Consider the following 17804-nt stretch of genomic DNA (forward strand, 5'->3'; position numbering starts at 1 on the left):
AACAGATCAAATCCATTAATATTGTAATATCCTTAGATATTTTAAGTCGTATAGTTAAAAACAATCATGAGCTGTGATCTTCTAAATACACATGACATCAATGGTAACTCCCCATATTTGTTTGTTTTAGGCAGAGATGAATAGTGCCTAAAGCTTGTCTAACACTTTATATTATAAGCCCATTATTATCTGTTTAATAACATTTAGCCAACTTAATTGTTCAGGCTGAAATTTTCCATGCTTGTTTTTGTGTCTGGACTTTTTTTAAATGTTTCAGTCATTCATTCCATAATTTCCAAGAAATGGGCTACTGAAAAAATAGGTAGTTTTGCCAATGCTAAAATTTTCATTTTTTTTTTTAATTAAAAGCTCTCTAATTACTGCTTGCTTGGGAGAAGAAATTTGATAAAGGAGTATTTGGAGTTAGAGATAACTATACCTTTAAGAAAACCCAGATTTGGCCAAGTTATAATTTTAAAACTACCATTTGTATGTGCACAGTAATGTAGGTTAGAAAGTTACCACAAAAATTTCAGAACATTGTACCTTAACTGAGTATACTGCAGACCAATGGAGGAGAATTTTTCCCAGTCCCCACTAAATCTCCTACATAAGCATCAGAGTTAGACCTTCAGATAGAGGATGTAGCAGGAACACAGCAACCAGACTTTGTTTTGACTTATGGGAAGGTGAACTGGGTTGGGAGCCAACTTGTAGTTCTAATGGAATGCACTTTACAACTCTTATTACTGCGCAATGCCTCACACTCCCTGCCTTAGGAAACAGGAGAGTAACATTCAACTGTTTCATAAACAAATATATATATATATATATATATAAAAAAAACAGACTGCATAGCATCACTGGAAATAGAATTCATCTGTAATATGGCAAGTCCCATACACTTAGCCATACTCTTTCAGAATGAAAGTACCAAATTCTGTGCTGTTGGCTGTATTATACGAAAGAGCCAGGAACAGAACTCAAGGATTCGGATTCTCAATATTCCTCTACTCTTTACTTAATAGTTGTGTAAGATACTGGAAAGTTTATACCATGTCTCTCTCTGTCGGTTGGACTACAGAAGTAAAAGTACAGCACTGATGTTATTTGACATTGCTTCAAGTGATAGATGTCTGGACTGCATATTTAAAGGACAATGGTTCCAATCCTGCGGACCTTCAAGAGGTCAAGGTGGTTCTCCGTAATGGAATTTTTCAATCTTTTTTTTTAAAAAAAAACAGACACGTGAAATCACTTTCTTCAGCATAGTTTTTTCTAATGTTTTGTTTTATATAATACCTAGTTCTGAGCACTAAATCCATGTACTACACAAGCTGTTCTAACATTCCTCCTTTGCTTGTTCACTCATATCACTCCATCCTCTCTCCATAACTATCTTACTTTCATGGAGAATCTGTCTTCTCTTCAGTGCCAGTGCTGCTCCAGCAGTTTAACTTGGTGACACAGAATATTTGTTAAAAGGATGGACAGATTTATTTAATCTCATGAGCAACAGCTATCACATCACACTTTTTTAAAGTGAATGCTAGTGAGTTACAGTAATCCCTGAGAATTCCTTCTTTCTTCTCTGGTGGATTATGCTGTCATTAAAAGACTTACATTTCATGAATGCTCGAGCCTGTCACATCCAGAATATGACCTGTATATAGTGCAGTTGTCCACATTCTTATTGGTAACTCAGCCCCCCGTATCACTCATTTTACAATCTTTAAAAAGGCTCCCTGTAAAATTAACAAATTCACGAGGTTTTACTGCTTACCATTAAAGTACACAATAGTTTTGTCCCATTACAGAGGATACATTTTTGGTTCATAAAAAGTTATGTAGCTGACAACATAACCCCAAGTGTGTGTGCCAGAAACTAGAATTGAACAACAGGACAGAGATCACTTGATAACCATGAGAATCTGCTCAATCCCTCTGAGACATCTGGCACTGGCCACTATCAGAAGACAGGATACAGGGCTACACTGAACATTAGTCTGACCCAGTATGGCCATTTGTATTTTTTTATGTCCTTAGATCTTAAGATTGAACAGAAATCCAAGAGAGGTCAACAAACCAGTTGATCTAACACTGCCAAAATAAAGAAAGCTATTACTTTAGGCTTAAATTAAAAAATATTTCCATAGCTGTAAATTTATTTGCTCATCCACCAATCTGGAAGGTTTTATATACATTGAATCCATAATTCAAAAAGGCAGGCAAATAGATTTGGGGTAATATGTCATCTCAATATAATCCTTCAGATTTCTTAGAAAAGCTATTCCAAAATTGTGTTTTCAAAGAGAAAATACTGCTCGCAACAAGCAGAGATTGTTGTGCTGTAATATATATTCAGATCCTAGAGGAAAGGATCTTGTGTGTTAGGGAAAAGCCTCTTTACTTGAAAAATTAGCCAATCTAATTTGGAAACCCCTGGTGCCATGTTAGAGGACTCTTTAAACCCCTCCACTCTCGATTAGATCCCCAGATTGGATCAAGTCCAACCAAACTTATTTTTCAGAAGCATGCCCTATTTTGACTCATTCAGCTTGACATATCAGGGCTTTTCTCCCCCATATCTAGTTTGGTTTGATTGCAGATCCTCTCCTTTTTTTGCCAAGATGGTACTTCTATTACATCTGTCCTTTAGCGCTTTTTGTCCACTTTGGCTATTACCATATAGCATCATTGTTCCTATCGTTGCAGTCTATTAATATTGTAAAACACTGTTCCATAATTTTGAAAGAGTGCTTTGATGGTGTTTGCTGCCACCTACAGTTTGAAACAGTTTGTGCCAAATCCTGATGAACTTAAAAGCCTAGAAGTCCTATTGACTTACAGTGTTATTCAAAATGTAGACTGAAGCCAGATTTAGATTTTTATTAGAACTTGATCTCCTTTTCAGCTACTTGTCACGATAGAACATTTCCCCACAACCAAGCACTTCCACCCCAATAGGCTTTGTAATCCGTTTAAATGAAAGGAATTGAGGGTATAATACAAATCTCTCATATTCTACATTTTTATAATATGTCTAAACAATACATTACAAAATGCATTCTGCATGTACAATACAGGAAGATATGGCACTATATTTTTTCACAATGACTTGAAGGAACCACATTGCTCATGAGTAGCAGATGACTCCAATTGTCTCCCAGCAATCAGAAATAAGTGCCAATAAAGCCTCTCTTCCACATATCAAGGATTTTTTTTGTTTGTTTTTTGGTGGAAAGTGATTGTTTTTTAATGTTTTTAGGTTTGCTCCTACTCATTTTACAGTCACATGAAAATCCTGGTGCCTTAGCTATTATGAGTCTGAGGGAAAAAAATTCTGACTAAAAAGTTTTAAAGACTCGAAAAACTATTGAAAAACAAGCTTTCTAGACATGTTAAAATTCCAGTATCTAATCTTTTCTGCACCTTACAGGATGAAATGTATTTTAGAAAGCTGGAAATTATCCCCTTTCAATGGAATAATGCTTCTGTTTCTAGACCAGAAAGATCGCAATATTGGAATTTACACATAATTAATGCAAATATTGCCCACTCAAGACCATTGTGTCAGTAATTTTGGAAGAGTAAAAGTGTGAAGAGAAAGAAAATATTTGTCTGGCAGATAATCTTTAAAAATAGCAGCTGTTTCAAGGCATTAAAAATTTGAGTGGATAGAATTAAGAAAGAAATGGACTGGAAGGCAGATTTCAAGAGACAACGATGCATGATAAATCTATATTTTATCATGCATTAATTATACATAGAAAACATACAATATCATGGTGTGTTATTAGCATAAACTTGAGATGGCTGCATTAACTGCAGTTGAATTTTTTAGGCTACATCATTCAAAAGATTACATGTTTCAAATAATGGAAAAAAGAGGAATAAGCAAAGAAGGAATAAGCAAAGAAGATACTTTAGGGTAGACAATTTAAATTTATAATCTATTTTAGTGCTTTACTCTGTCAGACATTCCTTGAGATTGTGATAAAAGGATGGGACGACTTAAGAACTCTAATACTGCTGGTTTCTCTAGTTAACTAACTGAAAGGAAAAAAAAAAAAAAGGAGACTCTACAACTCACCATAACTTATACTGTGAGTTTTTTTCTGGCAACTTTCCTTAGAAAACTTTGTAAGTTATGCCTAATACTATGCACAGGTTGCTAGGCACCAGTTGCTCAACTGAGGAGAGTGAAGAAAGTGCAAATAATCCCACTTTTAGATTCAGTAAGTAGCAGAGTGGAAAAGATTTGGACCCTCTCCAAAATCTTGAGGACATGCGTATAATATTTCAATCACTTTGCAGCAAGGTCAGCAACTGTGGAGTCTCAATCCTATACCAAAAGAGGACTTCCTAACAAACATGAATGAGCATGCTACTGTTTTCAGCATTAAGCAGCCATCATAGTATCTTCCCCTTTGGAGATCCCCAACCTACATGTCAACCCAGGATGATCTTGTAAACATAAGTGTTTTATTCCATTGCTTGTACATTTATCTCAACTTCTCCTGATAAATGCTCATAATTGTCAGTTATGTACTTTCTTTCACAGAAGCAAATGCTATGTTTGCCAAATTAATAAAACTGCTGATCATTCATAATTGATTGAAGAGCTGTTTAGAGGGTATAAGGACAGCATCTATGGAGCATCACCAGGGTCCCAATCCTACAAATACATATGCAAGAGTAGTCTACCTCTGAACTAAAATTTTAAATTCAGTGTATTCAGTCATGAACCTGTGTACGATCAAGTCCCCTAGTCCTGAGTTTTCACTTTAACTCAACCTAACTATATACAGGTTACAAAAATAGAACCTATCCCTTTCAGTAACAGATTTATCCTGTTTGAAACAAGCATTATGTCATGTGACAATATTACTTAAAATTTAAAACAGCAATTGCAACTCTTAATTAACTAACGAAATAGAAATAAGAAACCCTTACCAAGGATAGAAACTTGTGCAAATAAATTTTCTGTACACAGCAATACCACCTGAAGCAATTCCAATCATCAAGTCTAGATTATGTAGATCCTGGAAAAGAAAGTATTGTAAAAACACAGAAGCAGCCTATGACATATGTTCTTTATATCTGTGAATTCATTCATGGGTTTTCCATATACATGTATAAAAAGACAGCCTAAAAGGCTTACAATTCAAAGAGCAAGATTTCTGCACTATATGTTTTAACATGGTCAGACATATACAAGTCTTGCTATTGAGAGAAGCATTGTGTTATCTCATGCAATTTTATTTAGTACTGCCTAGGCGAGACTGCTATAATGCACAGAACAGGGTGTGGAGATATTGCTCTTGCCCCTAATCTGTTAGTTAAATGTGAAAAGCATGTAGGAGATTGGACCCAGGATCCCAATCCTTGATTGATTGAGAAGACTTGGAAAATCATTTCTTTCTCTGACTCCTGAACGACCTATCCATTACAGGCTAACGGAGAACTGGCCAGAGGAGAAATGATCAGTTAAGGATGTTAAATTGTGGTTATCTGGCTAATCGCATAATCAATACAATTTGTATCAACTACACGATTAGTTGATAAGGACTGCTCTGCAGAGCCAGGGTTACAGTTCGTGCCAGCTCTGGGAGCCACCGGCCCTGCAGCTCTGCATTTTAAATGTAGTAAGAGCCACCGGGCTCTTACTGCATTTAAAGTGTACAGGCACATCATCCCGGACCAGTATGAGCTGGGAATGCTTGATCCCAGCTCACACTGAGTCCCTCACCGCAAACAGATGCTGCTCTGACACAAGCCCCTTTTTGCGGTGGCCAAGGCTGGCCACAGCCAGGGACTGCTGCCAGTGCAGCCCCTGCACACGGCCAAAGTGGGCTGCTGTGAAGAGGGGCTGCATGGAGGCAACAGTCCCTATCTACAGAGAGGAGGGGGATAAGTCTCTGCCTGGAACCCTGTGGACAGGGGCTGCTACCAGAACAGCCTCTGCTCACAGCAACCCTCAGCCTGCCGAAGGCAGAGGCTGTTTTGCAGCATCCTCCCCCATGCTGCCTCTGATAGAGACAGTGGGGGGGAGGGGCACGGTTGCACTGCGAGGATGGTGTTGGGATGTACCAGCTTTTAAGCCAGCTCCCCCAAGCACCGCCTCCTCTTCCCTCCCCCCACCTTGCTGCCTCTTATAGAGGCAGCAAGTGGGGGTGGTGGAGGGAGCGAGTAGTGGATACTCCAGATAACTACTCGCTAATATCCTTAGAAATAACCCAAGCTCTCTACATAAAAGCGGGTTGAGGCCACATACATGTGTTAAAGTAGTAACAGGTCAACTTTATTGTTCATTATACAGTAGACTTCCGATAATCCGGAACCTATGGGACCTAGGTGGTACCGGATTATCAGATATGCCGAACTATCAGGAGGTACAATAAGCTGGTTATATATATACACACACTGTATACATTATATACTGTATATAAAGTGTTCTTAACCCTTTTTATCGTACATACTGTAAACAGTATACTGTAATGTTTTAGTCTTTTTAAGCCTTTTTTTACCCTTTTTGCTCAGTTCAGCTGCTGCCGCTGTTACCTTGTGACTCATTTTTTGCCGAAGCTCACTCACTAGGCTCTTGCCATTTTGATGCCGGACTATCAGGAGTGCCGGACTATTGTCATGTTCTGGTGCTCCTGATCAACATTTTAAAAGTCCCAAATTCTGGGTCAAAAAGGTGTCTTGTCTTATGAGTGAATTAATGCATCAGAACTCTTTTCTTTTGGGCATCTGTTACTTTTTTTTGGTGGTGATAAAGGTGATCCCAACATACATGAAACCCTGAAGAATGTATAGTATGTATGTTTTTCAACAGAGTTTTCAAAACTAAGGCCTTATAATGGAATCTACTATATAAAATAGCAGAATAAGAGTGACAATCAAGATTATGTTCAAACTTGAATCATTAACCATTTTTGATATTGCAGGATGTCCAACCTCCATACACACTAACCATTATATGCACACAAATTATTATCCACAGGCAGTATCTGCATAAGCTAAATACTGCATTTTAAGCTACTGATTTCAGCCAAACAATATTCCCCTCTGTCCTGTGGTCCTCATCACTGAGCTTAAATCTGAAACCATATTTATGGAATTCTTAATGAAGGGTGAAGATATTCACACAGAAATTTTAGAATTACCGCGTATAAGGATAGACATTTCCTTTAAATCCAATATACAACTGCAATCCTTGGTTTCCTAAATTCACTGTGATCTATATATGTACTCATAATGTACATACTTGTACAAAGAGTTGAATATTTGTTCCTAAATATAAATGTAGGTTCGTAGTCTTAGGAACCCAATATTTAAAATGTTGGCTTTGGTTCAGAAAAGCAGCATTAAGAAATTTTATAACACTTTAAGGTAATACTGGAGTCTCTTAAGAAAACATTCAATGGCAAAAATGCTCCTCTAGATGGCTCTCTTTGCTCAATTAGTATAAATATATTTCCCTTAATCCCCAACTTCCATTTTTTGTTGTACCATAACGACTCAGACTAAAAAAGTAGAATGTAATTCAAAAAACTCTGGCAGAATACAGAATGTATATGAACAAATTATTTTTTCCATTACAAGTTTATTATAAAATAAGAGATTGAATAATTTCTGAATATACTTTGTCACTCAGATGATCAGTTCCTATGCTGCATAACTCAAGTATCATGGTACATTGTAGAGGGTAAACACAGTACTATATTGTGCCAGATTTAGGATCTATCAATAATTCATGGCAACCGGAACAGGAATACAAATCCCATCTCTTCAGAGATTGATACAGAAAAAGAGTAAATAAGATTAGTTTAACAGCTCTAAGAAGGAACAATTGATTTGTACACCAGGATTCAATTACCTTACCTCTTTAGGCTGATAAACACAATTCAAGCAGCCCATTAAAAGCTAGCTTTGTAGAAAAAGCTGGGAGATCCCATAAGAGCTAATTAGGAGAATTTTTTAGCAGAAATAAGGGATTGATAACCACTGACCAGAGAACTAAATTATTCAAGTTCCTCCAGATGGTGTGTCTGATCAAGCTTGCAGGGGAGAGGAGGAAAGGGGAGGTTATGCTGATGTAACCTCATCCTGATATGATAATGAAACCTAAAATCTCTAAGACTAAACAATTCTGAGCATAACAATCAAGAACACAAGGGGAGGGAGAAATCCTCTCTGAGGGCATGTTTAACATAGCAGCTGGGCGCATACTTCTCAGCAAGGTAGACAGACACATGCTAGCACATTAAAAATAGCAGCACAGCCAGGAGTAGCACAGGTTCCAATTCAGTCTAGCAGCCTCACAGACTACAAACCTGCCTAGACCCGCTGGGTACATACTTGGTAGTTAGCCTAAGCTGCCACACATGTTACTTTCCCTCCCCCGCCCCCAGGTATGCAACCATTTTTAGCACCTGTTAAGTTTGCCTGACAGTTCAAAATTTAAAACCATATTCTCAGTTGCTTATAGTTTTGCCAAATTAACCAGAGAAACAAGGTAAGTGAGGTAATATCTTTTATTAAAAAAAAAAAACTTCTGCTGATGGAAGGTACAAGCTTTCAAGCGATATAGAGCTCTTCCTCAGGCATGGGGAAGGAAGCAGAGTGTCTAAGCTAAATTCAAGTTGGGACATATTAAGCAGAAGGGATAATACATGTTAGAGGCAGTCACTTGAAATGAAGTTTGTAATTGGGAGCTTAGATGTTAGGCATAAAGGTTTTGAAGTGGATAATTAAGGGTAACAGGAAGCATGATACATTACAAATGACCAAAACTGCAAAGGATTATCCTGGAGTATTTAAATGCTGATAAATTTATAATACACTTTACTTATCTGGTCGCGTGGACTTGTTTAGTGAATATTCAAAGCAGCAGCAGACCCAGTCAGAAAAACAGATGCAAAACCTGCAGGCAGAGCTCTACTGCAATGATGATTACTACCACCCTATTCTATACCTTTCAACATTCATAGGTCCTTCACATGCTTATTACAACAGGTGGTGGTACCTCATCATGTGCATCAAATGTCCCAACAATACCTGTGTCTAGTTTCACACACCATCACTATGCTCTCCATAGAAGAACTTCTTATAAAGAAATCCTCCATGTTGAATCTTTCAATACTTGTCCTTAGTGAAAACCACACAACACCAGCTCTGACAGACACTAAAAACTATGAACACACAAGGAGCACCAGTTTGTTAGCTCATTATAACAATGTGTAAGACACCACAGTGCTTGTTACCCTTAATTGCTTACTTCAAATAGTTTATGCATAACAATCTAGCCCCAAACGCACATTAATTTCAAGCAACTGCATTCAGCACGTTGTTCCTTCATCTTACCAATCTGTCCCAACTTCTATTTAGCTCAGATATTCTGGCTGCATCTACATTACTGAAGAAAGTAGACTTGAGCTACACAATTCCACCTACATGAATAACGTAGCTGGAGTAGATGTACCTCAAGTCAAGTTAGTGCCAGGGGTGGAGGTCAACAGGAGAAACTCTCCTGTTGACATCCCTTAGTCTTCTTGTCCAGGGTACAGTAACAGGGTAGATGAGAGAGTGATCTGTGGTCAATATGGCAGGTCTTCACTAGACCCGCAAAGTCAACTGCCAATGGATCAAACTCAAAGTCAATCTGGGTTGTACTGTATATGTAGCCTCTTTTCTTCCTTTCCAAGACCCAAAGAGGAACTCTGTTTACAAACTTTCAAGCAACCTTATACAAACAGGGGTGAGTCCAATAAAATATGACCTCATCTACCTTGCCCCTCTCAATTCCTAGAACCAACATGACTATAACAAAACTTCAAGCAAACTTCAACTACTCAGGCTCAAATTTTCTATTGAGTATGTGTCTCAGGTTGAATTTTCTTAGAATTTTTCAGCAAAATGGTTCAGCCATTTAAGAATGATAGTGGGGGAAAATATGCTGTTTTTCCATGTTAAAAACATTCTAGTCACCTTTTCTTCAGAAAGCTTTAGCTCCCTCCTGCTTTGGACCAGGGACTGACCTGTGTCAGGAAATGGGTCTCTAACTCTAATTCCCTTTCACAATTCTTAACGGTGATCAGATTGCACATGGTGCCATTCCTACAGAGCAACCAAGGATACTTCAGCCCAGAAGTACAGGATAGAAAATGGCTTTTACTTGCAATGGCTGCCCCAAGCTGGAATAAGGGTAGAAAGGGTAGAAGGGCACCTCCCTTCACATCCCTGAGTTTTCTACTAGAGATCTACAGTACCATACAGCAAAGTCCACTCTGCCGGGGGCCGGATTTCTCTTCGGCTCCCACAGTCAGCTTCCTCCACTGCATTAATTTCACCCTACCCTGTTCCCTTGTCTGCCTCCACCAGTCTACTGTCCTCTATTTCATCTGCCTAGAGGTCTAGGGATGTTATCTTATTACAAATCATAATAGATGAGAAACTGATTTTAAAACAGGAGTGAAACTGATATTTCAAATTTCTTTTACTTCTGCTTAAAGATAACACTTCAGTGACTGAATTGCCATTCTCACAAGAGAATACTTACAATCAAATAGTTAGAAAATTCCACATTGAACAGAGACCAAAAAAATGAGTCTTTTTTATATTTAGAGTTAGTGTGCATGTGTTTTTTAAGTGCCAAGCTCTGTTTGAACGCTGTGCCTCGGTTCCCGTTTGACACAAACAGGAGTAACGCTTGCCTATCTACCATATGGAATTATAAAGATTAGATTGAGATCTGTGGGACAGGAACATTAACATTTTCAACATAACCCTTTAAGTAACTCACCACAAGATGTCAGAACATGTTAGTACTGGTAGAACTTCTCTAGTCCAATACCCTGGGGACCTGACCAGTGCCAAACTACAGAATTTGCTGAACCTTGGGAGATCATTGTTGTCTAGCAGCATTATCAACAGTTCCACTGCGTATTGGGCTCTTAGATAAGATTTAGGGGTAAATTAGAGCTAAAAAACAGCACATAACAGAGACAGGACTGGTGGCTGTAGACAAACTTATGGGACCATGGGAAACTTGGCCACACCCATGATAAAGTGGAAATGCAACTAACTAAAATAATGCCAGACCATGGATGTTGCCAGACCAGAGAGGTTCAACCTGTATTAGAGCTAGAAATGTATCTCAGTTCTGATCCCCATTCTACTACTCTATCCTCAAGACCCCACACAAACTAAGCTAATGACTTAGGCTATGTCTACACTTTCAAATGAACAACAAAACTTGTATCATACACAGGTGCTTAAACAGCAATGGAAAACTTGTGTCTTTCAGAGGGAGGGGCAAGCGGTAGTGTAAAAAGTTTGTCATCAGCAGGAGTGCTCTCCTGTCAACAACACAACCCCTACTCATGGGTAGTGAAAGAATTGTCAGCAAAAGCATCAAACAGCATTTACCTATTAGCAACATGGCTGTGTCACTAAAAGCTGTATAGAGTAGACAAAGCCATACATGATTAATAAGATTGTTTGTCATCTTATATTTCCAGCCTGACTAAAATTAATGTAAATTTTTCTTTCAAGTCCAGTCATGCTCTTTAAAAGCGTAAAAAGATCCCTGCAACCAAATACATCTACTTTCTGTTACAAATCAAATCTGTTTATTCTATGGACCCAAACATGTTTTTACTCTTAATGATTTGGGAACCAGTATTTTGTTTGGGCTTATACATGAACAGAAATGCTGAATTCATTATTGATGAAGATGAAAGAAGCAGAAAGAACCCAATTTAGATTTCAGGATTAAGTCAAGGCAGGAATTAAAGAATTCTTTCCTGTTAATTGATCAAATTTAATCTGCAGTCAGAGTATCAGTAACTATGGGAAAGCAATGTTTAAATAGTAAATAAGTATTTAAATATTAAGAAAATAAAAAATATAAAGTATGTTAATCTGCAAACATGAATTAGGAGGATGTAAACTAAGATTAACAAAAAATTAAACACAAAAAGTTAATTTTAAATACATTTTAATCATTATGCTATTCTGTGGTCTCATTTGAGATTTATAATAGACATCTACTTCCTGTCAAAGATGTCTAAATTGGTGTAAAATGACTTTCATCATCTAATGTTGCTTGTCAAATCTGAGTTAAATTGATCTGTGTGGTTACAAATGTAACCCACAGTTTTAGTGTATCATAAAAATAACTACAAGAATGAGCTTATGGAAGACAGTAAACCAAACACACACTGACGTTAAAAGACATCTGTGTTTTAGTGACTTGGGAAATCATTTAGTGGTATATGATTTCTTTATACTGTAATTATTTTTTTATGATAATTGATGGTTTGGTCAGGGCTGAGTGGTTAGGTTTGGAATGGGACACAACTTTTATTCCGAAAAAAAATATAGAATACAGCTAAATAGGAAACATGCAGATTCTTAAAAAACTTACATCTTCACAAACAGAACTTCAGTTTTCAACTATTCTGCCCTCACCTGCCTCTTTTAAAAGAACAAATGGAAGCATGCATACATATTAAAATTTGACAAACTCACAGATGATGGGTTGAGATGATGCACAATTTAGGTAATACTATTCTTTCCAGAAGCAGAAAGTGAAACAGATATTACATCTGACAATGATCTTGTCTTCTCTAGGAAGTTTAGCCAGTGCTAAAGCTAGCTATGTCCATAATAATAAATTATACAAGAAATTACCCATTAGATCTGCAACCACTGTAGTTGGGAGTCTTGATGTTTACAAGATGCTACCAGCTTCTGTCATCAACAGGTTTAAAGATGTCTACACAGCAAAAGCTGTGAATGGGCTAGTGTGTCCAAACTAACTTGAATCCAGCTAGGATTGGTAACAACAGAAGTAAAGACAGCACAGACCAGTACAGCTCGCTAGAGCATTCTGAAGCCTAAATATACATATAAAGTCCATACCAGACTTGCATTATCCACAGTTTACAGGCTTAATCTTGACATTACTAATACATGTTTCAGCATCACCCAATGTCAGGAAATTTTTGCATTTGCTCAGGAACAGTACATCTTCTTTAGCCGTAGTTACAAGCACTATGATATATTTGTTAAGGCACGACTGAAGCTAGATCAAATGGTACTTGAGTTAGGTAGATTTCTTGAAATCTGCTAATTATGTTAGCACGATTCCTTCTGAAAACTGCTTGCAAGATATGGTAGAAACACTGGAACCCATTTCAGTTCCAAGACATGAGGGACCATCAGCTAACACTGAAAAGGGCTTGATGGTAAGACCAAGAGCTACTCCTTTCTTTGAGGTTCTTAGTTCTTCAAAGAATATTTAAGATTTTGAAACAAAAGGAAAAACTATGTAGCGCTTTAAAAACTAACAAGATGGTTTAATAGGTGATGAGCTTTCATGGGCCAGACCCACTTCCTCAGATCATATTCTGGAAGAGAACTGGCATGACCATCTATACCAAAGGAATACAATGAAAAAAGTGAGCACATTATTAAACTGACAAATCAGATTTAGTACAGAAGGTGGGGTGGGGGAGAGGGAGGGAATTAATGTGCTATGTCCTATGGTTGTTGTAGTAGGTTGATGGTATCTCAGCCTGGACCATTCAACACAAGAGATCCATTTCCTGGACACCACAGTACAAATCACTAATGAAAAATTAAATACCACTCTCTACAGAAAACCCACTGACTGGTACATTTACCTACATGCCTCCAGCTTCCATCCAGGACACACAATACAATCCATCATCTATCAAGCCCTTAGGTACAACCGCATCTGCTCTAATACCACTGACAGATCAGAAACTTCAAGATCTCTACCAAGCATTTGTAAATCTCAATTACCCACCGGGGGAAATAAAAAAAAAAAAAAAAATTGAAAAAGCTAGACGAATACCCAGAAACCATCTACTTCAAGATAGGCCCAAGAAAACCAACAATAGAACACCACTTGTCATCACGTATGGCCCCCAACTTAAACCCCTCCAACACATTATCAATAACCTACAACCTATACTGGAACAGAATACTACACTCCAAGAGGCTATGGGGGACAGACCTATAGTCTCCTATAGACAACCACCTAACCTCAGGAAGATTCTTACCAACAACCACAAGACATACCACATTAATACCAACCCTGGAACTTTCCCTTGCAACAAGCCCCGTTGCCAACTTTGTCCACATATTTACTCTGGTGACACCATCGTTGGACCTACCCATGTCAGTTATATGATCAAGAACACATATTCCTGTTCATCCAGAGATATAATTTATGCCATCATGTGCCAACGGCATCCTTCTGCTATGTATATTGGACAGACTTCTCAGACACTTCAAAGAATTAATGCCCACAAATCAGACATCTTCACAAGGAAAAACCAGTTGCTTTTCATTTCAACCTACCTGGACAGTCTTAACGACCTTACTACATGCATCTTACTTCAAAGAGACTTTAACACCAGATTACAGAGGGAAACTTCAGAACTTTCATTCATGCTTAAATTTGACACTTTATGAATGGGTCTTAAAGATGCTAATTACCTTACCCATTACAAAGACAGCTTCCCCGCTTATCACCCCTGATTCGCCATTCATTGATTCATATATAGCTATTCCCTCCCTCCCTTCCTCTCCCCCACCCCACCTTCAGTACTAAATCTGATTTGTCAGTTTAATAATGTGCTCACTTTTTTCATTGTATTCCTTTGGTATAGATGGTCACGCCAATTCTCTTCCAGAATATGATCTGAGGAAGTGGGTCTGGCCCAAGAAAGCTCATCACCTATTAAAGTGCTATATAGTTTTTCCTTTTGTTTTAGCAAGATCAATTAACATGGCTACCTCTCTATTAAGATTTTGAAGAGTGCTTCAGAAGAGCTGCAAAATGAAAGCCTGAATTTATCAAGTGCGATATAATTAGAAGGAAGCAGTGTTGCTGATCTTCAAAAAATGAGTGTATCTGAAAGCAAATGGAAGGTGTTCTGTGATGAAGGTGAAATCATTGCCAAGGAAGTTGAAATTGCTATTCCAGGTTAGGCAGTAGCTACTGCTGAACAAAGCAATACAAAAACAGTAAGAAGACCTTATTAAAAAAAAAAAAAAAAAAAAGTTACCTACCTTTCATAACTGTTGTTCTTCAAGATGTGTTGCTCATGTCAATTCTATTTTAGATGTGTCATTCATAGTTGTCAAAAACTTTTGCTTTAGCAGTATCCAGAGGGGCGGCTGTGGTGCCCCTTGGTGTGCTACACTCATGGCATGGTATATCAGGTGCTGCCAACCCTTCACAATCTCAGTTCCTTCTTACCGGAAACTCCAACAGGAACAGGAGGGTGTGTAATGGAACAGACATTAGCGATACATCTTGAAGAACAATAATCACAAAAAGTGTGTAACTGGCTTTCCTTCTCTGGGTGCTTCCTCATATCGATTCCATTCTAGGTGACCCACAAGCAGAATTTTTGGGGGCAACCTCAAAGTTCACAATCTTGCAGCTTGAAGCACTACTCTGCCAAAACCAGCATCATCTTCAGCTTGTTGAGTCAGTGCATAGTGTAAATCAATTGCAGGGATGACCGACCAAATCGTTGTACCATAAATTTCTTGGATTATGTAGCCAGACAGGAACCCCCATCTGTAACATCCATCTTGCTTGCCTGGAGCATACAGGGAACACACCGAGCAGTAAAATCAGCATAGTCTTTGAAGCCTTGACAGGAGGCCCGGATATGATAGCTCACAGTGACTCCGGATGGCTGTAAACAGAGATACGCCAATTGTTGACCTCGAGGCTGCAAGAACTGCCTTGGCTGGCACCTATATTGATATGAATACACAGCCGTCCGCGGGGGGAGGAATCTCCCGTCCAGTAAAGAATGTCCAGTACTCACAATTTAGTTCTCTCTCTTGCAAGTGTAAATTAAGTTGAAACTTGCTTGTAAGAACTGGCATCACAAAGACGGACCCACACAATTTGGCATATTAGATAAGAAAGAGGATACGGGCATAAAGATGGGTCCTATTGGCATAAAGATGGGTCCAGCAGCACACTCACTCTGAGTGTCAATCTACCATCTATCTGCTGGTCAGGTTAGGTGATTGGCCTCCCGAGGTTCCACAGGGATGCCCACCTCGTATTCATCTTTCCTAGGAATTGAGGGACCGGCCCTGGCCTGATACGCTGGAGTCAAGAGGCACAGAAGGGGGTAAAAATTGTACCTGGATGTGTCCTTTGTCTTAAGTGTAGACATAGACTTAGAGCTCTTTAAAGATTAAGCTGTCACTTGGTACCATTATTTCTATTTTTTATCTTCATTTTCTTTGTAACCATTTTTTTAAAGATCTATATTTGCTAGCAGTTAAGAAATAGAGCAATAGCCATTGTAACCATATGATTTATAAGCTTTTTTAATAAACCTGTAACTGTTTAAGCTTTAACCTGACTCTTTCAGTTGCTGTAACAGAACCAAGCACAATTTAAAAGAACTTCAGCCGATCATAGGGAGCAGACACAGGCAGAGCTGAGCGTTTGGATCATGTCGCCTCCAGGGGACAGATCCATGGGGCACCTCTCAGCCTTCCCTCGGCTGCCTGCTGCGAAGGGATCATGTGTCCTAGCAGTTAAAGTCTGGGGCGTCTGTCAGCCTGTTGGCTGCCCGCCGAGAAGGGACCCGGGGCCTAGCGGTCAAAGACACGGAGGTAAAACTTTTGGGGCGCCCGTCGGCCTTCCTTAGGCCCCCTGCTGAGAAGGAACCTTGAGTTCTAGCAGTTGAAGACTCGGGTGTATAACACACGCGCGCGCCCTGCCCTGACCATCGGCTGACAGATCAGCACCTGAGTGAGGAAGGCTGCTAAGGATGCTTGCTCCCTAGTCCAGTGAACTACGATCACTGGCAGAGGCACTTTAGCCAGCTCATAACAGTAGCCAATGTAGGCTGTGATCCATAATATTCTCTGGGCAGACACTAATCAACCCTTCATCCTATCAGAGACAGCAACAATCATGTAGACTTATGGAATGGCTTTATTCCATCTATGTAGAAGGTCAGGGCCCATCTGACATCTAGGCTATGCAACCTGCATTCCTCATCTGTTGTGTGAGGCTTTGGCCACAAGACAGGCTAGCATACATCTTGACTAATATGGGATTGGAAAACAACCTTGGGTAGAAAGGCAAGGTACAGAGGCAGCTGAAACCTGCCCTTACAGAAAATTGTGTAAGGCAGCTCTAATGCGAGTGCCCTGATCTCAGACACACTACAAGCCAAAGTAATAGTGTCTAAAGGAAATCTTCGAGGAGAGACACAGGAGAAGCCGGGTTCAGATGCAGAACATTGCATGGTTCTGGGACTGCAGATCCAGCCAAAGTGTCAGCTCCAGGGGTAGCTGCCAACAGACTCAACAGCATGCTGAAGCAGTGCTGACGAGGCCATGATCGAGCAACAAGGATGATAGTTGTTTTATTTCACTTCACCTTTAATAGAATCTTGTGGCTTAGTGACACTGGCAAAAAGGTGTACATCAGCACTACTGACAAAACCTGAGACAATTGTAGGACAAATGCAAAGGTGAGAAAAATAATACATATTCAATTAAAAATATATAGTGCAGTCAACACTGAAGTGCTATGGTTTTCATTGTTAATGAAGGACTCTTGCTTTAAAAACAGTGTTCATTAATTCAATTATTTTTAAGCAAAAAATGACAATGTAAACATACTCTACCACTGTGTAATTCTACTCCATAGAATTCAAGGGTTCGCGCTATGTTTATATAGCAGGACTCTGCTTCAGATTGTTTGAGACCAC

General features: G+C 38.9%; 1 protein-coding gene across 4 annotated transcripts in view; it reads right to left on the minus strand.

Moving 5' to 3' along the window:
* The window catches only part of PTPN3 (protein tyrosine phosphatase non-receptor type 3), a 316623-nt gene that overhangs the window by 133639 nt on the left and 165180 nt on the right, over positions 1 to 17804 (minus strand). For 3 of the 4 annotated variants that reach the window (XM_006135940.5, XM_075921606.2, XM_075921609.2), the window contains 2 exons: positions 17716 to 17803; positions 4957 to 5045 (listed from right to left, as the gene is read on the minus strand). In XM_006135940.5, coding sequence (XP_006136002.2) covers positions 4957 to 5045; positions 17716 to 17803 — 177 coding nt within the window. Of the gene's footprint in view, positions 1 to 4956; positions 5046 to 17715; position 17804 lie in introns of those variants that run through there. The other variant, XM_075921607.2, reaches the window with a different exon arrangement.

The sequence above is a fragment of the Pelodiscus sinensis genome, chromosome 2 (genome assembly GCF_052426305.1).
Source record: "Pelodiscus sinensis isolate ZL-2025 chromosome 2, ASM5242630v1, whole genome shotgun sequence".
Classification (NCBI taxonomy): domain Eukaryota; kingdom Metazoa; phylum Chordata; order Testudines; family Trionychidae; genus Pelodiscus; species Pelodiscus sinensis.